Source organism: Ixodes scapularis, unplaced genomic scaffold (assembly GCF_016920785.2).
Source record: "Ixodes scapularis isolate PalLabHiFi unplaced genomic scaffold, ASM1692078v2 PGA_scaffold1__304_contigs__length_218370807, whole genome shotgun sequence".
Lineage (NCBI taxonomy): Eukaryota > Metazoa > Arthropoda > Arachnida > Ixodida > Ixodidae > Ixodes > Ixodes scapularis.
Window position 1 is genome coordinate 96,304,418 of NW_024609846.1, and position 23,737 is coordinate 96,328,154.

Sequence of the window (23,737 nt, forward strand, 5' to 3'; positions counted from 1 at the left end):
CAACGCAGCGCACTGTGAACCCAAATGTCAGAAGCAGCCTTTAAGTGCGCTTTCCCGCAACGTGAATGTCATTCGCAGCGAAAAGCGGCTCTTTGATACGGGAATTCTCTGCCCCTGTATGCGTTCATTTTGTGATTTGTTCCGTTAGTGGCCTCGCCAACCTTAACAAACCGCTTTCTAGAAAATAGTGGCTGCGTGGGCACTTTTGTAAATTTTCTCTGGTAATAAAGTGAAAGCTGCGAACGCTTGTATCCAAAAGCACTGCTTCCCCGCGGTACTTAAGTGGCCTGGTGGACAAACACTTCTAGGAGGGCGAGCAGGTGCACGCATCTGTTGTATAAAGAAAGTTCTCCATGCTCAGTTAGCATCGAACTTCTAAGCTGTAGCGGTGACGGAGACATATACTATATACTGTAAAATACGTAGTCTTCGTAAAGACGTAATTTCCACGAGGTATGTGACTTTGAAAATATAGCGGAGAAATTTATTACGCGAATAAGTATATCAGCCCAGGGGTACGAAGCATGTCTTTCTAAATCGTGAAATTTTGTGGCTGCAAAATATCCCCGAAACACGCTTTGTGCAAAATTCGCTATATTTGTAGATGGTTGCATGTCAAGTGACGAACGGGCGGTTCATTCAATAGAACACAGGATTTATATACACAGCGCATGATCAGATGCACTGATGATTGTAGAGGAAACGTACTCCAAAGGCAGGCAGCCGGTAGTGAACTGAAGCGACTTGCTTTATTCCTTTATTGCACATCAAACTTAACAACACGCGGCGCCATCTAGGTGAGTATATTAGTGCAGGTTACTAGCGCCACACCACAATGATTAGATGCGCAGAGCAACTGCGCATAACACAATACCACATGTACACCACGGTGCATGTTGCGCACATTATCTAATAGCGGCTGTACATGACGGTGCGCATACATGACGCGTGTACAATATTGCGCCCGCGAAAATAGTCATTTACAGCATGTGGCATTGCTTTGAGGTAGCATTGCTATGTCACTTAATCATTTGCTAAAGTACATATGTCACAACGAAATTATCATAATCATAAGATTCATGCATGATAATTTGAAAAAAGTAAACATTCAGTTGGTTTCGGGAAGAGAGATCATTAACATTGAAGGTTGGGCTGGTTGGTATACAGACATAATAAAAACAAAAACGGCACGAAGACGAGGACAAAGTAAAAGGTAACCGACAAGACACATGTTTCAGCCCACAGAGTGGTGCTTTTATGTGTGTGAAACGTTTCTTGACAACTAAACATTAGCTGATTCACATTTTGGCCTGTGTTTCACAAGTTGGAAAGTGGTCACCCCTGCTCATACATCATAAGCATACAAAAGACAGTCTCCAAACACGAGTCACCGCAATATCCGTGCTTCGAATGTCGCGTGCCAAGTTTCCTTTTTGAAACATTGCCGTGCGGCATTCGAAGCACGGATCTCGCTGTGACTCGTTTTCGAATCTGTATGCAGACTGCCTTTTGTATGGTGGATGAGCAGTGTGACTCTAGCTTTAGGAGGAAATTCGCGGGGCGAGCTGATGGAGGAGACAGTAATGCACGCAAGATTAATTATAAGCCAGCAGCAATTTAAGAAAAAATATTTATCGGTAATTATTTGTTATTCTTTACGAAGTTACAGGTGGGAAACCTCAATAGGTAAATGTAAAAAAAAAGAAAAAAGAAAAAAAAATCTGGGGACTCGCTGCTCGTGTCCTTGAAGACCACTGGGTTATAGACGACATGGTCAACATTTTGCGAACATCCTTCCTATAACGAAACTATGGCACATTACTTTGTTTTTGGCCGGGATAGCCCTTTGAAGCTACTAAGCATCACCATTTTGAGTATTGGCAAATTCTTGTATTTCCTAATATTCATTATGGCGTAATCCATTATATTTTTCTGTATCGATACTGATTATGCGTAGCGCACCTTATGTGGCAAACACCTTTGCTCGACTTCAGCTTAAAAATGTGCTACTGTTTCCTTTTTTTTTTTTTGCAGTTGTTAAGATTGTTGTCAATGGCACAACATAAAAAAGGAAGACTGAAGGAGTTAGATTTTTTTTTTTTTTTTTTGGCGTTGGTAGTCATGCAGCATTGAACGTCAGCAAAATAGGCATGTTGAAATGGCAGGGAGATTCCCACAGGCTAGAGCTTTTATTTATTTATTTATTTATTTTTTTAGAAAATGTGTTACAAGGTTTTTCTGACATCTTTATCGCCATGTCTTTCTGTTTGCAGCCAAGGGAACGTAATGAAGAAGGAACTTCTACAAAAGACACTTGCTTCGATGTTTGAACTTATTTTTTTCGATTTTACAGTAACAGGATGGCTCCACATATGGCCTTAGTGTTTTGTTGGAAACGAAATCAACCTAGAATGTCTTACCTTTTACTAAGCTCTTGCAGAGTTTGGTGAATTTCTTACGAAAGTAAATGACTGATAAATATTTATGTCCATTTGTTTGGCAGGAGAATAATTTTTGTTAAATAAATTGTCAACCACTTTCATTTCAGTCATACGCATGGAATGAACAGAGATGGCCAGAGTGACATGGGCTTAGAACCGCAGACAAAACTACAAAATTTCAAAGAGCCGCAGAAGAAAAAAAAAAACAAAAAAAAAAGGGGGCGGGGGGTTACTTTTAACAAGAAACGATATGGAGGGAACAGTCCTTACCCGAGGGGACAAGTACAATTGTCGATTCCATCAAATAACACCAGGCAACGTTTCTTCAACCACTAAGCAAACATGAATGCATGGTTCGCTAGCCAGCCGCTGCCCCTTCGAAAACGGGGTCGTTGGAGACGTCTACGTGTCAAAAAGCATTCCAGCTGTGTGAATGTAGGGCTGCCAGAGCTTGGAGCTTTCATTTTTTATTTATATTTTTTTTTCGGGGGGGGGGGGGGGGGGGGGGGTCACAGGAGGGGAAGGGGGAAGGCTTACAAAAGAGCCGCGAGCTGCACTTAGAACCCGCGAAGAGCCACATGTGGCTCACGAGCCGCAGTTTGGCTGCCTTTGGAATAGAGTATTTTAAGGAGCAGTGGTTTAAATTTGTTTAGAAGACATTTAAAAAGTTGTTTCGAAGAGTGAAGAACATGTTGCTTATTAATTGACGTCACATGACCCACGTGCGACGTAACATTGTTAAGATGAGCCAGGTATGACGGTTAGGTCATGTATGACGCAACCTGAATTGGTGTTATTAACTAATTCAATTTCTTCGCCAGATTTGCTGGGAGTAGGTGGTTCCTTTTACCCATCAATATTGCTTAGATCATCCAGATGCGCTGGCAAGGGCACCTTTCACTTCAAATGCTTAAATGCTTTATCTTTTGTCAGTGCACATGGTTGGCAAGACAGTCTCAATCTGAAATGCCACATTTCATAGTATATAACGCCAGTGTAAAAAAAAAACAAAAAAAAAACCTTTAATTTTTTTGTGTTAACCTAATAAGGAAAAGAGGTGTACTTTCATGTATTTATGAGATATAACGCTATAGTACCTCAACTGACTCACACACTTATAAGTGGAACGAAGTCCTAAAATTTAACCACATCTGCACGCTCCCTGCAACTTGGTCAGAATTCAGCCGGTAACGAGTTTTTCAGCGTTCAACAATCTGTTAGACACGGTTCTAATTCTTCTAAGCATTTATTGCATTAAGGGTGTGCATCTCAGTTAAGACTTGAGAGGCTCGGTTGAATGCTTATTTCTTCCAGTTTTCCTGCTAGCTGTCATTTCCTTTTACGCATTATGTTTCACTGGTGCTACAGATATTTCGCCATATGCCAAAGGCACGAGTTTGTTCGTTCTGCTGATAGGGTCATTGCATTGTCACGACTCTGACCGTAGTTACCTGGCCCTGGCTTCATGCCTGTTGCACATGTCGTTCCAGTCAACCAGCGCTACAACCTGAACCGCACCAACAACCAGGTCCTCCGGTCAGACCTGCCCATCGCCAAGACGGTACAACGCACCGAAGAGGAGGAGGCGCAGTTCCTGAGGGACGCCTACGACCACATGCTGCACCAACAGTCAGTGGTCGTGGTTTCTTCGTTTTCGTCATTTTAAATCGGTATAGCTTTAAACGCGAACCCTTTACGGACCTTGCTTGCTCGTGTTGGTATTGGTTGCGCCGTCGCAAGACCAAGGGAAGGAGCATCAGCAACGAATCGCAGCTGTTGGTTTGACGTCATAGCGCGTGCGACCAATGGCGTGGCGCCGCGCGGAGCAAGGGAGGGGGGAGGGAGGGGAGACTGGGTGTGTTAACACCTTTCCTGTCTCTCTCTTTCTCCGCTTTATCCGTCCAATCCGTAGGAACGGGCCCCTATGTAGAAGGATGAGAACTACACTTGGGCGTTAAGTATGATTGAGTGCGATGGTTGCTGTGGCAACAGGTACGTCGGCTTCAACGCAGCTGTTGCTGACGCAGCTGTTGCCGTAGCAACCCTCTTACTCTGTCGGACTCGACGCAAGTGTGTGAACCGACCTTTAGTGCTGCCGCAAAGCCAGGCTAGCTGACAGTGAACTGTTCGCAGTGCATTCAAAATCTTGCTAACTGAAAGTGAACGGTTGGCATATGCCCCGTGAAACTGCTTACCTTCTTCGTGGAGGTCTGATCACTATTCGTGACTCCAGCCAAAATTTCTACACTTTCATTTTAAAGCTTTATGATTTGAACGCCAGCTCTAAAAACGTTTTAAGGAGTCTTTTTTTTTTTTTTTGCGTCTTTGTGTTTTTGCTTAGATTTGTGGTGGCACCCGGTAACGTGAGTATAGGAATACAAGTGACGTGATTGCGAATTTATGCCAACATTGTGCCAATGTACAACGTTTTCTCAACTCTGAAACTAAATGCTCTGCTCAGTACCCCGTTAAACTGCCCGATTCTTATGGTGGGCTTGCGCGAATTTTGAGGCATTTTGATTATAACTTTGAATGAGACATTATTTGATTTCATCTTCAAATCGACCAGTGACAGTATTCAGGAGTTGCACAATTGAATGAGACACTATTTGATTTCATTTTCAAATCGACCAGTGACAGTGTTCGGGAGTTGCGCTATGTTGGAGAAGCGCACTCAACGGAGCTAGCTAGCTCCGTTGAGTGCGCTTCTCCACGCGCGATGTCGTTCTGCAGAGAAGCGACATATGCGGGGGTAAACATCGTTGTTCTGTTTATCTCGCTTTACCGCACCGCTGCCACAAGTCCTCCTGAGCGGTGCACTTAAAAATGTGAAGTGTTAAAAGGAAAAAGAAACTTTGTGCATGCGTTTATAACAACTCTTATTTACCTTGCAATATATATATATATACGTCTTTTTTTTTAATAACATTGCAGCTAGTTTTTTTTTTTTTTTTTTTTAGAGGTCAATGTTCTGACAAGTTACATATCATTGGCTGTAATATTTCTTTAAAAAATCCTTAAAAAGAAAGGAAATTAAGTCTGATTGGGACACGCGTGTCAAATAATAAATTCTACGCAAAAAAAAATTGGAGCAATATCGACGGCGAGAGATTTATTTGAAATTCTGCGGGCAAAGTCCATGATGTGACAGGTCATTCCGGAATGACCATGTCGATCGTGAAGGCGAAGCCCATCCACCTCTCTTCCACGCGCCCGATATGCCGAGAGAGAAAACAAGTGGAAAGGAGTTGCCTGCGAACTAAATTGTGTCTCACACCGTCAGTACTGATCTAAAATTTTTTTTTGGCGTAAAATTAGTTTTTTGACTTGTGTGTTCCAATTAGATTGTTAAAAAAACGTTGTTTTTTTTACTTTTTAGGGGCGCTTTAAATTTTTTATTTAAAGAAGAATTTTGGGGTGCAGTGAAAAAGTTTTTAAGTAATCATAAGTAGCACAAATTGGGCTCTGAAAGTGGAGCCAATCTGAATCCCATTTGGACAGCCCACGTGAGTCCAATTTGCAAGTCGAGTCTGGGCTGCCTTCGTGAAGGCAGCCCATATGGGCTGCCTTCGTGGGACAGACAGTGGGTTTACTTGGGCAGCCCACATGGGCCACCCCCGTGGAGCCTACAGAGGGCCACTTGGGCGTCCCACATGAGATCCCCCCGGGAACCTCATTACGTTTGGGGTTATTTCACAATTTCTTTACGGTTGAGACACTGCAGTGCATTCAAAATCGAGCATGCTTCACATTTCTAATGTGCCTACTGGAAAAATTCTTAACATTTTGATAGATCAATAAAATGTCTCGAGCAAGACCATAGAAAATTGGGCATTTCAAGTGTACAAAATGAAACAAAAAGACTGTGCTCATTTTCATATAAAATCCTGTTGGACAGGTAATCCAAAATATAGCCAGCTGAAGCAAGCTGCAGACACAGAGTTTTAGAACAGATACGAGCGTGCTTGAAATTCTCCCTCATAGTTACTGTGTTTAAAAAATTCCACCCCAGATAAAATGGAACTCGCAACATACACGCTGATGATTAATTTAGTGCTAAAGTTTTGCAAGCCTAAAACTTCTCTCTGCTTAAAATTACAATCCTCGGTAATTTGGTGTCAAATTAAGCCGATCTCCCATGCTGAATTTCCAGAATGTGCAGTAAGTAATCTTAATATCAGCAGAAAGTGACATTTTTGGAGTTGCATGGGCAATCCAAGTTGGGGATGCCCACGCTTTACCGTCTCGGAACCCACATCTATGCTAACCTTGCCTCCGTACAGCTGAGGAGGGACTCATGGGGGCATTGCATGGGCTGCCCAAATTAGGCATGCCCACGCTTTGCCCATCTTTGCCCTCGCATAGCCAAGGTGGAACCCACCAGGGCATTGCATGGGCATATTTAGGCAAAACCAGCTGAACATACAAATATCAACCATCCATACAAATGAGAGGAGAAAATAAAATGATCATTCAACTGCTGTACTACCAACTGTTTAATGAGATTCTTCATCCTCTTCGACTAGCTTTGTTTGTTCTATTTTTCTTCATTTGTTTCTTCATTCTGCATTTCATGATAGTCTTCTTCTTCAACTAGCTTATGTTTTTACCTCGATTTCCTAATTGTTAAAAGTACCGTCGCCTCGCAGGAACGTTTTCTCTCTTTTGGATAGGGAGACTAATTGTGATGGCCAGCGGAGCCATGCGACCACCAAATATCAAAAGCGATCTGCAGCCAGAGCGCGTGCCCGCACAGCGCGACCCAGAGACACGAGCCCCGATGGCGCAAGCCAGTCGTCCCCGAACGCTGATCCGCTTCTGATCAATAAACCTAAGTATTCGGGCGGTAGCCACCTAGTCTACGCGAATACAACACTGGCGACGAGGAACCAAGGACCAACGAAGCCTGAAACCACCGACCACAAGCCATGGCCATGCAAGGGAAGCTGGAAGCCTTCTCAGGCAAGTCATGGACATCGTGGTTCGAACATCTCGGATTTTACTTCGTGGCCAATGGCATCAACGCCATGGATAAGAAGCGAGCGCTCCTTTTAACGCTCTGTGGCCCAGAGACTTACGAAGTGGTACGAGCATTAGTGGCACCCAGAGGACCTGGCGAGGTTGAGTTCGACGAGCTCGTGACCATCCTTGGTGCGCACTTCGACCCTCGACCTTCAGAGCTCTACAGCCGGTTCAAATTTCAACGGCGAGACCAATTGCCGGAAGAATCAATAAGTAGCTACGTTGCGGCTCTCAAGCAGCTAGCAAGCGACTGTAATTTCGGCATCTTGCCCTCCGCAACTCCGCAAATCGCTTCGACAACTGCGCAGCTTCCAGCGTCGGGTTTACCAGCGTCGTCTCAAACATCCGGTGCTGCAGCTAGCACTCAGCAACAAGCGATGCCACAAGTGGACACCAAACTGCCGCTGGAAGTGATGCTGCGCGACCGGTTCGTCTGCGGCATCCGCGACGAACTCCTGCAACAACGACTGTTTGCGGAGAAAGACCTAACGTTCTCCAGCGCATTGGACATTGCTGTCAGAGCAGAGAGCGCCTACAAACAGCAGAAAGCCATCAAGAACCAGGAGGAGCTCCAAATTAACAAGACTGTGAAAGCCGACAAGAATTCTGCTTCACACAAAGAACGTCGTTGCTACCGATGCACGGGTCAGCACGAGCCACAAGAGTGCCGATTCCAGAAGACTGAGTGTCGGTACTGTAAGAAGACTGGACATATCGAAAAGGCATGTCTGACGAAGAAGCACCAAGGCAAAGCAGGACGCAAGAAAACAAATCACAACGTTGAACCAGTGATGGAAGGCGGGAGCCAGCCGACGTGTTCTTCCAGAAGTTCATTTTATGAACTGAACAAGCTGTCCACCAGAAGGCACGTTCCCAAATTTCACGTTTCTCTTCAGATTGAGGGCAAGCCTCTTCAGTTCGAGGTTGATTCTGGCGCCGCTTGTTCACTGATTAGCGAAGAGACATTTCGCTCCACGTGGCCTAAGAATCCCCCGAAAATCACGAAGAATGACTTGGAACTTTTCACTTGGAGTGGTGAGGGCCTGAAACTTCTTGGTTCGCTTCAAGTGCATGTACGTTTCAAGTCAAAAGATTATATCCTGCCGCTGCTAGTGATGAAAGGGTCCGGCTGCAGCCTTTTGGGCAGAGATTGGTTCGACGCACTCCGCATCAGAGTACAGGGGATCAACCTGGTGCAGCAACAAACCACGCCGCCAGAGGTGGAAGCAGTCCTTCAACGACATCCCAAGGTGTTCCAGGATGAAATCTCCGGCTACAGGGGACCCCCAGTGCACTTGGAACTGGAGGAAGCAGCAAAGCCGAAGTTTTGCAAAGCTCGCCCGGTTCCCCTCGCGCTCCGCTCAGCTGTAACGCTCGAGCTTCAGCAGCTACAGCAGCAAGGAATCATTGAACCAGTCCAGCACGCTGAATGGGCTACGCCGCTGGTACTCGTCCGGAAAAAGAGCGGAGCTATCAGATTGTGTGGCGATTACAGGAGCACTGTGAACGCCGCATCAAAAAAGTCAAGTTATCCGCTACCTACGTCAGGAAAAGTCCTGTCAAACCTCAGAGGAGGGACCATCTTCTCCACAATGGACCTGTGCCAAGCGTACCAGCAGCTGAAGGTGACAGAGTCCACAGCAGCTGTGCTGACAATCAACACAATTAAAGGATTGTACAGAATTACACGGCTGCCATTTGGAATTTCAGCAGCGCCAGCGATCTTCCAGAGGATGATGGAGACGACACTAGCTGGCATTGAAGGTATAAGCGTCTACCTTGACGACATCATTATCAGCGGAGCAACCATAGAAGAGCATAATGAACGTCTGGACCAAGTTCTATCCAGGCTAGACAGCTGCGGTCTGAAACTCAAGAAAGAAAAATGCAAGTTTGCAGTCAGCGAGGCTACATTTCTGGGACACAGGATTGACGCCGCAGGTGTTCATACAACCGCTGACAAGGTGCAAGCGATCCTCAATGCTCCAGAGCCAACAGGAAGACAGGAACTGCAAGCCTTTTTGGGGTTGCTTGCGTTTTACGATCGCTTCCTCAAGAACAGGGCTACGGTCGCAGCCGACCTCTACAAGCTTCTTGAGAAGGACAGGCCATGGCTCTGGACGGACAGTCACAGGGAGGCATTTCGCAAACTTAAGGAGTTGATTAAGGACCCTACCGTTCTCAAGCATTATGACGAAAATAGGCCCCTGCTGTTGTCTTGTGACGCGTCTCCGTACGGCATTGGAGCAGTACTCGCTCAGAAAGACTCCGATGGACGCGAAGCTCCAATCGCTTTTGCGTCCAGAACACTAGGAGTCGCGGTGAAAAACTATTCCCAGTTGGACAAAGAAGGGTTGGCCATCGTCTACGCTGTATGCCATTTCCATGAGTACATCGCTGGACGACAGGTCGTAATCTACACCGACCACCAACCACTTTTGGGAATACTGGGAGGCTTGAAACTCATACCGCAAGTTCTATCCCCCCGTATGACGCGATGGTGTATAAAACTCGGCGCCTACGACTATGAACTAAGGTACAGACGAGGAAAACTACATCAAAACGCAGACGCCCTCAGCCGGCTACCCCTTCCTGCTGATATCGACGAGCCCTGCACCCCAGGTGAGGTGCTGATGCTTGCAGGCTCGCCGATTCCTCTACTATCTCCAGAACGCATTGCAGCACTCACTCAACAAGACGAAGCCTTAGCGACAGTTTACAAGGCTGTACATCACGGCAGCGTAAAAGAGCTCAACGGGGATAACTGCAGGCAATACAAAAGTGTCGCCAAGGAACTCTCGACGCTCAACGGCTGCTTGACCAGAGGATCACGAGTGGTCATCCCCAGCGCAGCCAGAGCTCAGGTACTCGATTTACTGCATGCTGGTCATCGAGGCATGGTGACAATGAAGGCGGCTGCTCGTGGCTACGTCTGGTGGCCTGAAGTAGACAAGGATATCGAGGTGAAGGCAAGGACATGCTGCATTTGCCAACAGCACCAACGAGCACCGCCCAAGGCACCTGTTCCGGAATGGCAACGACCATCGAAGCCATGGGACACTCTACACGTCGACTTCGCCGGACCCGTGGAAGGAAAAATGCTATTGATAGTTGTTGATGCCTTCAGCAAATGGCTCGAAGTTCGCCAAATGAACAACATCAACTCCGGGTCACTGATCCAAGAACTCCGAAACTTGTTTGGAACGTTCGGAGTACCACGTAAGATTGTCAGCGACAACGGCACATCGTTTGTATCCACCGAGACCGAACAATTCTTACAGAATAACGGTATTCGTCACGTAACAAGTGCTCCATACCATCCGGCGACCAATGGCCAAGCAGAAAGAATGGTGTACGAAACTAAACAGGCCTTATCTAAAGACAAGACGGGAAACTTGTCGTGCCGGCTTGCTCGATTTCTGCTTAAACAACATACCACAATCAGTCTCACGACAGAAAAGACGCCGGCTGTGCTCATGTTCGGTCGAGAATTGTCAACAGCACTCACACGTCTACAACCGCAGAGAGAGCGAGATGAAGAAGCGACACAACCAGTCACGTCTCCTAGGAAGATTGCGGTCAACAGCAACGTATTCATTAGAAACTTCAGAGGAACGCCGTTGTGGATACCAGGAACAGTGGTTAAAAGGCTCGGACTCCGTTCTTGGGTTGTGAAGACAAGGGATGGCACTGTACGAAGGCACGAAGATCATATCAGATATTCCGCAGAAGACGCTTCAGGACAAGTGGTCACGATACCATCTTCAGCAAAAGGCATCAGCAACAACAGCCCACAAGCTTTACCCGCGCAGTGGACCATTCCGATGGTTGTGCAGCCAGCAACAAAAGATGCACAGGAATTTATAGAGGTTCATCCCGATGGGCAGATGGTTCCGCCACCTACCTCTAGACCACAACGTTCAAGACGGCCTCCTGATAGATATGGCGACGGCATCTAGAGGGGGAAGGAGTGTGATAACCAGCGGAGCCACGCGACCACCAAATATCAAAAGCGATCTGCAGCCAGAGCGCGTGCCCGCACAGCGCGACCCAGAGACACGAGCCCCGATGGCGCAAGCCAGTCGTCCCCGAACGCTGATCCGCTTCTGATCAATAAACCTAAGTATTCGGGCGGTAGCCACCTAGTCTACGCGAATACAACACTAATGATGAACTAACGCGCTCGTCTTCTTTCTCTTCTATAGCCAAGGCCTCCAACACCTCTCAGGCAAACTGATTTTTGTGGTGCCCCAAGATGGTGCTACATTGGACAAACGGAGCGCTGCATTAATGACAGAACACGGGAACATGCGAACAACCTGAAAAACTTGTTGACAGCAAGAAACCTGGCCGCACACTGTCGCGCACGCTCGTGCAAGGCCAACCTCGCAGTGTTGGAGGCCTTGGCCATAGAAGAGAAAGAAGACAAGTGCGTTAGTTCATCATCAGCCTCCCTATCCAAAAGAGAGCTCGCACTGCAGAACCCAGGGATCCTGGGTTCGATCCCCACCCCTGCCCGTTTCAATCTGGATGAGCATTGTACCGGCGTGCAATTGTGTATCACTACTGCGTGGTGCACGTTAAAGACCCCAGACTAACGGTTTGTACTGCACTGGCTAAATTGCTCATCTACAGTTGGGGACAAGTCGCCCGTCGAGGCAGACTATATAGTTCTAGGCAGTATAAACATAGACACACCCCAAATTTTTTTTTATCCAAAAGATAGAAAACATTTTTGCAAGGCGACAGTACTTCTAACAATTGGAAAATCGAGGAGCAAGCATAATGTAGTTGACGAAGAAAAAGACTATCATGAAGTGCAGAATGCAGAAACAAATGAAGAAGAAAAATAGAACAAGCAAAGCTAGTCAAAGAGGAAGAAGACTCATTAAACAGTTGGTAATACAGTAGTTGAATGCAAATTTTATTTTCTCCTCTCATTTTTATGGATGCTTGATATTTGTATATTCAGCCGGTTTCGCCCAAATATGTATCAGCAATTAGCTCAACTTTTCCCCGTCTATTCCATGGGCAGCCCAAATTGCGCATGCCCACGCTTCGTACACGTGGAACCAACGGGGATTTTGCACGGGCTGCCCCAGTCCATATTGCATAGGTGGGGCCCATGTGTACCCCACCTGTTGTGCTGCCTCGGAAGCTTAGTCAAAGAGCAGCATCACAAGTCAAATCTTTAATGTCAACTTCTTTGCTTGGTTATCACTTCTACGTTGGCCGAACTATGTTTGAAAGCAATGTCAGTGAAATTTGAAGTGAAGCTGAATTAACTTTAGCAGTGAACGAATGGAAGCTTGGGAATAAGCATAATGGGTTCATCTGGACTTTTTTTTTCTTTTTTCTTTTTTAGAAGGCATAGTTATTTTTTTGGGTGCTAATTTGGCATCATCATATAACTCTACATCTGAAATTCTATTGATGTGCATAATTAATGACATAACCTTTTTTTTTTATTCAGAATTCAGTTTTATTGTACCCTTCGAACAAGACATCCATTCTTATACTCAAAAATTTTTAACATTATTTTAGTGCAATTCTATTTTATTTATGATTTCGTGCCTAAATGAAGCATTCACAGATGTTCATATAGCGTCCTTCATCAATCGGCACATGCCCGAATGCCACAGTGGCCCCTTCTAGTCAAAAAGAATGGCTACCGACCCCAAAAAATGGAGTAGTGCACATCTGCATTGTGCCTCGCTGCCAAATGCCACAATGTCCATTACAGGGAGGTTGACGATGAGAAGATTGCCCTGGAACTCCAGCAGCAACTTCAGAGGGAGGCTGCCGTCCACGCCAGTCTTCAAGAGGAGGACGAGGTGTGTCGAGCTATTCGGAAATATAATTTTTGGTATTTGATCGAATAGACTTCTTCAAAAACACACTGCCACCTAGCAGCTCAATAAACAGACTAGTCGCCGTCATACTACGATGCCTGGAGCGCGTTTCTGACTGCTGCATTAACCGGATCTTCAAAAGTAATCTCTAGACTTCTGCCCGATGACGTCAAAAAAAGTGTCATGCTTTTGCTTGTTCCAGTCCTGGCAGGGTCGCAGCAGTGGAGTTGGACACAGCAGACGCTGTTTTCTGCCGTAGGTCGTTTTGCAGCTAGACTGTAGCAGACAAGACATGAGATACCGTGACGACAGCGATTCTTGCGGCTGCTCGCCTTTTTCGCCAAGCATTTTTATGATCAAATGCCAGGATCATGACACATGACGTTAGTTGCTTTTTCAGGATTGCTTTCAATGCATAGGCAGGATAGGACGGTAAACACTCCAGTCAAGCACAAGTTCCCGGCACATTACTCAAACTAAAGGCAGTGTAAAAAATTTACCGCTTTATTTTGGCACATGCTGTAACTGATACGCTAGTGGCAGACCGATTTTTTCTTCCTAATTTGCTTGCCACTCGATTCAGTTCAGTTTTGATGGTGCACTGACCCGAGCATGTGCCATCAGATGGATAGGACTCCAGTCTGAGGAGCAGGCTGTCGCTTTGCTTATATTCAATTTGTTTGTTACATTATACTGTCTTTTTGGTCTCATGACATCATGCCATCTGCCTGGAGGCATTTCTTTAACTTTTCTACTCCTTCGTCAGCTTTTGCAATGCCAATTACAATTAGTATGGCTGAGGAACCTTACATTTATATGGTAATAGTGATTTGAAGTGAGCAGAGTGAATTTTGGGAAGGATCTATTTTATATTCGCTCAAATATACATTTGTTAGAATTTTCAGACTTCACAGGGACTGAAAAACGTCTCAGTAATGAAGCAGTCCAAGCGGGCTTAAAAAACTCATCAATGGTGTCTTGCTTCAGGTTACGCCTTCTCTTGCGTTTGGCCACTTTCTATTAGCTTGAGAATCGCTGCCTTCTTTTCTAGCACTATGGTCAAGTACTTTCCACGCTTCTTAGCGGCACTTTGCAGCAGCAGAAGAACAGATAGGGCCATGATGTCCAAGTCAGCGTAATTTGAAAACTTGATTCGCTGAAACGAGATGAGAGGCATAAGTTCATGACTGCAGAATGGCAAATGAACAAGGCGAAATGGTAGCAATGATGATAATATTGACACACAACTAGAAAAAAAAAAAAAAGAAAAAAAAAACACGCCAAAGGCACTTAAGAAAGTGCTTTTCTTTGTGTTTTATTTTTGAGGCGTCTCCGCCTTGACATTGAGCATCTCCACCGGCTTCTCTGTGACGTTACAAAGCATTTGCATTGCTGTACTTTTCTTTCTGTTTTATTTCTGAGGTGCGTCCGTTTTGACCTTGAGCGGCGCATGCTTATTGACGTATTGGTGTGACCATCTTTCGTGCACCTTTTCTTGTAATGGGACATATAAGGCTTTTTTTCGCCTTAGAAAAAGCTGTAGCATAGCATCACCTAGCGTTAGGATTTAATAGTGCTTGAGTAGCACTGCCAATCCATGTGGAGCCTACAGAATCTAAAATGGCAGCTTCTCGATGGTGTTTCCCACTGATCGCTCAATGATTTTGTCCGAGAAATAGAAATGTCGGACTTCAAACTGTCCGAAACATTGGTCGTGAATATGCACTATTTTCTATCTGGTAGGTCGCGGTTCCTTCTTTTGGTCCGAGATTTCAAACAAGACGAATTATTGGTTTTCGAAAACTCGGTCGGCGACTGTATAGATTTATCTTTCTAGGATTGCTTGAAAGTTTGCTTTTTGAAATTGAAACTAAGATTGTTCTGTGGCATCATCGGGCTCTAAATGGGTAAAATTGTTTCCAGAGGGATCAAAATGTGGCACAATTTACTAGAGATGTCTCAAAGAATCCAATTCATGTGGGACAGCAATTTTATGAGTGTTTAAACAAAGTTGTGACACTTATTTTGACAACCGGGGGAAATTGCAGTAACAAGATATCCACCTGTTGTTTTGGCTGCCCTTTGCCGTATGCACCCGACGGCCAAGCTGCTATTTCCGAGACGTCCAGTGTGCACAAGCTGGCATTTTGTAATAAAGTAATAAACATTGATAACAGAGAAGGCATACCTATCTGCTATCTCGTCACGAGACTGACGGCGTCCCTTTGTTTCCTACAGAGAATGGCACTCGAACTTCAGAGGCGGGAACTGCCGAAGAAGCTTGACAGGATAGAGAGGAGACGCAAGGGTGAGTGGCAACTGTCTATTCATACTTTTATGCATAGTTTGCTTTCTGTAGCTACAGCTTTACTCCGGAGTCCAATGCTACGGAGTTTTTTTTACGCCTTTATAGTATCCTGTTTTGTTTTCCAGTATCATTGAATGGTTCTGAATTTTCGACCATATAAAAGGCTCGCTCATCTATATTTCATTTGACATTCAAGTGAAAGCCTGCGCAGTCTAAACACATTTCAAAGCGAGCCACCTGCATTTTAGTCGTAGCTTTGTTACCAATATATAGTGAAACAAAGTATTTGAAAAGCTTTAATGTTGCATATATGACTTTCCCAGGATGGCTAATGAAGTGCACATCTCTGGATGAGCCAAGTGCATCTTTGGCAGATTAAGGGTTTGAGAAAGTAGCCCAAGAAAAAACTTGGGTGAAAGTAAGTTAGAAAAATTGGCTGCATGTTTGGTTCTTCTGCCAAACATGTTTAAATGCGGTAGCTTTATAGGGTGGGTGGTGCTCTTAGTTCAGGTGGTGCTTAGGACAAGGATTTGTATGGAAACAGATTATGTCACACCATTATCTCTTTGTGGCACTGCGTGCACTTCCCTTCAGCACCACCAGATACCAAGCCTTTGCACTGAGTTTTCTGGGTCATCAAGAGAGGGGAAGCACGCTATCCTGCCCTTTCCACTCTTCCACATTTTGCACATGCTTTTTGCACCACCTATTCCTGCTCCTCTTTTGCCTGCCCCTTCCACCCCTCTCCGCTCTGCACTTTCTCACATCGCCTGCTTGGCTTTTTTTTTTTTTTCTTTTGAAGGTCATCTAGCAGTTACAGACTGACTGACCTACACATTTCATGATTATATGGGTCTTGAGGTCGATTGGCCCTATGAGCTACCACTTCAACCTATAATTTTTTGCTGGACCTTACGTTCGATTGAGTGGCTTTCTTTATTCTATGGACCAGGGGCCAGCAACCCACGAGGCAGTTTAATGCAGACTCCGGTATGGCATCAGGAAAGCACCCTTCCTCTCCCTGTCACTTCCTTACGCAGACTCAAGGATCGCAGTGCTGTTTTTACATCTAATAAGGTTAGACAAGTACAAGAAGCACTTCCAATCAATAGACCTATTGCAATATTACCCAAGCGTCAAAGAGCATGCAGGGATTGGTGTTCCACGCGCCACACGCACACGCCTTCCCCGTATAAAAGATTCAAAGTAAATAACGAAAATAAGGCATTGACGAACGCGCGTGCAAATGCCATTTGCTTCAGAAAAGTTACTACTGCTAAGGTCGGCACGTGTAGCGCGTGGAACACCAATCCCTGATTTCTCCTTGATGCTTGGGTAATATAGCAAAAGGTCTATTGGCACTGTGCATCATCCCCATACTTGGACAAAGAATGTCTTCACTTTCTTTTTGTTTTTTCCTTTCTTTTGCCTGCCCCCCCCCCCCCCCCCCCCCTTGCGACTTGCTGCTCGGCCCCCTTCGTGACGACTCAGCTTGCTACTGCGAAAAGTTGCCGACGAACATTCCAATTATCACCTTCTGCTATCTTTGTCTACTGGGCTGTAGGAAGCATTCTGAGCATGTGCAGCAACACCCTTCTGCAAAAGATCAGATGCCACACATGTGTCCGCGTCCCATTGACTTCACATTTTTCTGTTTTGTGATAAGAACTGGAAAAGGTGTATGGGGAATGCTTATTTGCAAAACTATTTCATCCAGCGACAAAATAAATAGCAAAATTAGTATTGGCTCCCTTTGGAAGGGATTACCATAATAAATAAATAGCACAGAATCAAGTATTTTATACTATTGGTACTGCATGTACATATGAATATAGGTTCAGCATTAAGTAATGAATTGATGTGTAGCTTCTAAATTACATATATGGATTTGTGGTTTTCACTAGTGACATGCTGAGTTTCTCCTTTTCTGTAGGGTCTCTCACACTCAAAACACTTTTGTGGGCTTGTAAGTATCTGACTGTGCCTGTTGAGTGTATTTATTTATATGTTAACCTTATACTTTACCTTAGCAATAATGTTTAGAGAGCCAACAGAATGTTATCCTTTGACCAAGGAATAAATTACATGGAGTCAAAGTGTATTGTACACTATATGGTGGATTTTGTTGGTAAGGTGAAAGACTACTAGTAGCACATATCATTGCAAGAAGCCAGCAAAGCAACTTTGACATGACTTGATAAAAAAAAAAAAAAAAAAAACTGAAAAAATGAAAGCCTTGTAACGCCAAATTAGAGTGCAGCTCTTGAGGAGGGGGGAAGGCGCGTAGGGGGGAGGGGTCACGTGACCTTGCGGTTACGCCGACGCCGCTCAAGCCGGAAACAAGCGCCTAAGAGCTGCGTTCTAAAAGCATGCACAGGATCGCCTCCATATTAAAAACAAGTTCTGTGTTCCAAGGGGAACTATGAATGCGAAAACTAACATTAAATTTAGGTATTAATGGCATTAAGACATTTATCACATAAACATTTGAAATCTACTCCAGGAAAATATTTGAGGTTTCACTGTATCCCGGTTTTCTTGGAAGCTACTTATAGTCATTGTGTGTTTATAAATGTACCAGACATTCTCTGGGAAACCCTTAGCTAATGGCAAAGACAAAACTATATTCCCACATTGCATTCTTGCACACTTCAGTTTAAGTTTTTACTAGAGCCACTGTAATGGTAACTTATGCTACAAAGGTGGCACCGTGGTTTTTTCTGTGCCACCTTTTCCCACAATTCGTCAGAAAGGATCATGTGCATTACCACAAACACAGTTCAAGCTGGCTCCGTTTGTGTGGCACCAAAATGCACCAAGAATTGTAGGGCACACTCGGACGAGATTCTGGTGTTGTCCGCTTTTAAAGCGCGTTCACTCCGGCGATGTAAATCACTCGCGCGATGCGACTAGATCACACCGCAAAAAAGTTAGATGGTCACATTGGCGTGCGCAATGAGCAAGTCGCTTCTTGAAAACTCTCGCTCCGAATGCCGTTGATTGGCTCAGCCGCTCCACGACTAGATTGCATTGCAAAAAGCCGGGTCAGCAAGCGACTGCTCGAAACGCGTCGCTTTCTTTTCCCGATGGTCGCTTTTGCGATGAAAGTCATTGTGTGACTGCTGCACATCGCCGGTGTGATAGCACCTTTACTGCCTCTCGAGAACACTATTCTAATGGGAGGCATTTCAAATGCATAAAGTTTGCGGCGAACTTTATCCTTGAGCCACTTCCTTCCCCACATTCAGTAATCTAGGCCTATATTTACATCGCCACACCAAATCCCAAACTTGAATCAGCATGCTCGAATGAATAGAGTGATTACACTAGACTTTCATTACTTCAAACTTGAGCAAGCCACGAATTTTGTTTGAATTATCAGAAGTTTGAATTACCAGAATTTTATATAAATATGTTGCAAGATAAAAGTGATTTGCCATACGAATGGTTACACATACAAAGCAGATATTTTATGATTTCCTCTACATAGGCCTACTGATCATAAGCAGGTATGTCTTGCATGAAACATTTTGGAAATGTATGACATAGTAAGTTTATTTATCCCTCAAAATTGTTGTTTATCGTGGGCTTTTTAGACAGTACATGGCAATTTAAAGCAAAATTAAGTTTGTTTATCAAACCAAGAAGTTGTCTATTTTGAGTGATGAAAACAGGCACCGCGCAACAATTTTCATAGCAACTGGCACGGATGCTGTGACGTAGACTAAAGCGCGAAACACATGTACGACGAAACCTTCCGATCTGACGTGCGGACTGCCGGAATGACCTTAAGGGAGAGGGTTTTCGTAGCATCGGAGAGCGTTGAAGACCCTCGCCTCCGACCGTCGTATTGCGCGGTCGGACGTCGGATCGGACGGTTTCGTCGTACATGTGTTTCGCGCTTTATGCCGTGCCGCTCTGTCACAGCATACAAGTAAGTTGTGGAAATTTCCGCGTGGTGCCCGTTTTGATAGCTCATGTGTGCCCTGCTTGAGTCCCGTTGAGTGCACTTCTCACCAAGCACTGGTGCCCTGCGGAGAAGCAACACCCGCGGAAGCAAGCTCCACGGGTGTTGCCTTTCTGCAGTGCACCGGTTCTCGGAAAGAAACGCACTCAACGGGGCCGCGGGAACAAAAAGTATGAATTACATGACAACGTTTGAATTAAGTGGCTTATGAATACATTAAAAACATTGTGAGATAACCAAAATTTTAAAATTTGTTTCAATTAACTAAAAGTATGAAATATGCGAGTTTGAATTGTCGCGAGCTTACTGTAACCTAGAAAATTAGCTGTCAGGTGCCGCCATCTATCCCATTGCCGTGGAAATTTTTAAGACCAAGATGGAGATCACCATCGCTGCCTCTGATGTTGTGCATCTAGTATCTTCCCCGCTGGTTCACACATTCGGATTTGAGTGTGATCAACTGCTTCGCAGCTGTTTGTAGGTGCTTATGATGAGAGAGCACACTGACAAACTGGCCTCATCTATAGACTGAAGGTTTTGCAGTATTTACGAGATCAAATTTATGATCTGTCTACGTGGAATGATCGCTTATAATGTCGTCAGAATTCTTTCAAGCCCACAGCGAAAGATTGATGCGCAAACTGTATTTCACGCTTCTCGGTTTGTAATTTGTTCTTCTGTGTTCTTTTTGGATAATGCAGCAATCATGCTAGGTGCAGAGAAATAATCAAATGCTCAAGGATCGCCACGCTGAGCGTTTCTTAAGCTGTCGATAACTGTACCCTTTAGATGGGGCCACTGTGTTCTCCCATCATAAGCACTTGCAGTGCAACTCATCACAATCAGATGCAAACATGTGAAGCAGCCTTCACTCTTGCGGCTTTAGTTTCTAAGAAGCTGTTGTAAGGGATGCAGCGACCGTGTTGCAGACGACGCCTTGCCTGCTGCCCTGCGGAGGCTCTCCCTGGGAGAAGAGAGTGGCGTTGCAGACGCAGAGACGGTTGAGCGGGACTCTGACTTCTCAGACTTCTGCCTGCAACCCCCACCGGGACTGGAGGGCGAGGAACTCCGCCGGTTTCAGGAGGAACAGGACGCGGTACACTCTCCACTCTTCCTGCCTTACTTGTGCTTCTGCATAGTGTAAATGACCTATTTTTATAGCGGAGCTGTTAAGGGCTAGTTTCCCCAGTATTGTGTCTGCAGGGAAAGGAATGTCGGCACAAAGCTGAGGACAGCTACCGCCATCCATAAGCAACGGCAGCAACCTTTCCAGCCTTTCCACTCTAGTTTTCACCAGAGTGGAAAGGCTGAATTTCTCTTGGGGTCATCCTAGAAGTTGTCCTCGAGGTCGTCCTAGAAATCGTCCTTGAGGTCATCCTAGAAGTCGTCCTTGAGGTCGTCCTAGACATTGTCCTTGAGGTCGTCCTTGAGGTTGTCCTTGAGGTCATCCTAGAAGTCACCCTTGAGGTCGTCCAGATGTCATCCTCGAGATGGTCCTCGAGGTCGTCCTAGACGTTGTCCCTGAGGTCGTTCTAGGCATCGTCCTCGAGGTTGTCCTAGAAGTTGTCCTTGAGGTCGTCTTAGAAGTCATCCTTGAGGTCGTCCTAAACTTCGTCCTTGAGGTCGACCTCTAGGCGTCGTCCTTGAGGTCAACCTCTAGGCGTCATCCTTGAGGTTGTCCTAGATGTCGTCCTCTAGGCATTGTCCTAGGCATTGTAAAGATAACAGCTTCGCTGGTCCTCCATCTTTACGTGAAGTGGAAGAGCTCTAAATTGTTTTTTGCACTTCACTCTCGCAAATTTTGTGGTTAGAAAAATGTGTAGAAAAATTTGTTGAACAAACACGTTACTTTACGGTAACAAATTCGTGGCATACTGTTCTCGCTCACAGAAATTCTGCGCCTACGGAGTATTGCCCAGAACCCGCACATTGCAAAATTCAAGAAATATTGAGCCAGGAAACTAAAATCATTTACTGTATTTTGTTTCCATTTGGTAGACTCCCTTTCGCAGGCGAGCTTATGAAATGGGTTTCACGGCAGTAGCTTAGCGATTACTCCACGAAATTGTTATGTCTCTGAAATCAAGCAGTTTTGGCTTCAGTTTAAAGGACAACATTTGTGATTCTTTCAACTTGAAAGAGTCAAGTATTTTGACACTATTCCAGGATTTTTTCAATCCTGAAAAGCCCTTCTTTGTTTTGACTGATAGCTGAGGAGCCCTTTCTAGTCTCAGCACTGAGGCAGTACATAAAGCAGTGCAGAAGACTACAAACCTTGTAAGAAAAAATGGACATACTAGGAGTGTATGGCTCAGTTATGCATCAACAGGTGGTTCAGACCTGCTTAAATGTTTTCACAAGCTTACTTTATCATTGAAACAAAGTTCAAGTTCAAGTTTTCTTCACATTCGAAGCAGTTGCCATTTTTAAATAATGTTTGATTGAAGTCATGACTTGAATGTAGCGTGCCTCAAGTCAGAGTAGCTCCTACTGCTCGACTCAGGTCAGATAGTTTAAGGGCGTTATATTAAGAAGCTATCTTATGCTATGGGTCTGTGTGCACACAGGTCATTTGTCAATTTTCCTTAGGTTGTAAGAACCCCGGGGACTGGCTTTGGTCATTGCGAGAGTGAGAGCGAGATCTAACTTGTTTCTTGCAAAGCAAGCGAAGGTGGCATTCATAGACGGTTTGTCTGCTAACGGGAGCGAAGTATCAGGTTCGTCTGCTACAAAGCATCATTTTCAGACTGCAATAACACAGGAAAATACCGTTGGTCGTCTGCTAACAGAAAGGAAAAAATGTCAATCATCTGCTACAAACCACAGACCATGATGAGGCAAGATCGAATGCTGGCTGAATTTCTGTTCGTCTGCTTTTTCACGTCGAGAGCCTTTGACGACCCGCACTTCTGCTAATCTCAAGTTGTTCTGTCATCGTACAGAGGCTAACAACGACCGGTGGATGAAGGAGTACTGAGGACAAGCACGTCGGATGCTGCGAGACTTTTCACACTAGTATTTGTATGTTGGTGAGACCTTCTCCCCAAAATATTGCCCAATCGTGAACATGTGAACGGGTCAAAAATGTCTGATTGGTTGATTACATGCAAGCTGGGTCACGACATCCAATCAGCAGCTGAAGATGCTCTCGCTCTCACATTGACCAAAATAAACCCCTTGGGGATGCTTGAACAATCTTACATAAAGAACACTTTTCATTACACATCATTTTTGTCAAAATCTTCTGAATGTGAAAAAAGTCAACTTTGCCATCTTGGAATTTGCCTCTAGTGTGGCAACAGGAATTTCTCCTCCTGCTTTTGCTGCGAAAGCTATAACAGCTATATCCCCTACATGCCACCACCTCCTTACACCTTTTGGTGCAAGCTCTTAATGTGCTTTGTTGCCACCAGTCCAGCTTGAAGTGCACTACTGAAAGAAGCTTTGTGAAGTAGATGTGATAGAGACGAGATTTTAAAAACTCTCCTCTTTATTGAGTAAGCAGGTTGGCAGCCTTGGATAAAATTTGAAATTATTAATTAATTTAAGCAAGGTCTCACTTCATTCACTCGGAGCAAGGCGGGAAGGATGGTGGCAGGAAGGATGCAAATTAATTTTAGAAGTGTTAGGATAGAATCTTTTTAGATGGTCAGTGGCTTTCAACTGGAAGAATGCTGAGAAACAAAAGTGGTACAGTGATGTCTCATTCATATAGACACATCTATTCCCAAATTCATTGTCCCTAATGTGAGTTGTCTATGTTAAGGAGACAAGAATGCATCGATTTACCCAATTTGCCCCCGGAAACTTCAATTATATAACAGTGTACTTATATTAATGATGTCTGTATTAATGAGACAGGACTGTATCAATAGTAGTTTGTGGCAGTAAACTGACAAAACACTGAAGTAAACAAAGGTCTGCCATTTTTGTATTTTTTTTCTAGGTTTCTCCCGAGAGAGTAATGTTGGTCTGTTGTTTCTCACAACAGGAGCTAGCACGACTACTGCAAGAGCAGGAAACTAAGGTGAGTACACCAAGCCATAGAGTTAATATAATGTATGCTAGAGGTTCAACTGGCGCTAGTGTCTATGCGACTTCCGGGAGGCAAATTGAAGCAGACAGCAACCAGTCTACTTTTGCGGTG

The 23,737-nt window shown here is 44.8% G+C and overlaps 1 protein-coding gene across 1 annotated transcript in view; it reads left to right on the top strand.

The window, feature by feature from the left end:
* Window positions 1-23,737, top strand: part of LOC8029609 (coiled-coil domain-containing protein 50) — a 101,679-nt gene that overhangs the window by 66,261 nt on the left and 11,681 nt on the right. The window contains exons 3-7 of the mRNA XM_040211204.2: window positions 3,932-4,070; window positions 13,207-13,297; window positions 15,554-15,623; window positions 20,520-20,686; window positions 23,582-23,617. Of these exons, the coding sequence (XP_040067138.1) occupies window positions 3,932-4,070; window positions 13,207-13,297; window positions 15,554-15,623; window positions 20,520-20,686; window positions 23,582-23,617 (503 nt within the window). The remainder of the gene's footprint in view (window positions 1-3,931; window positions 4,071-13,206; window positions 13,298-15,553; window positions 15,624-20,519; window positions 20,687-23,581; window positions 23,618-23,737) is intronic.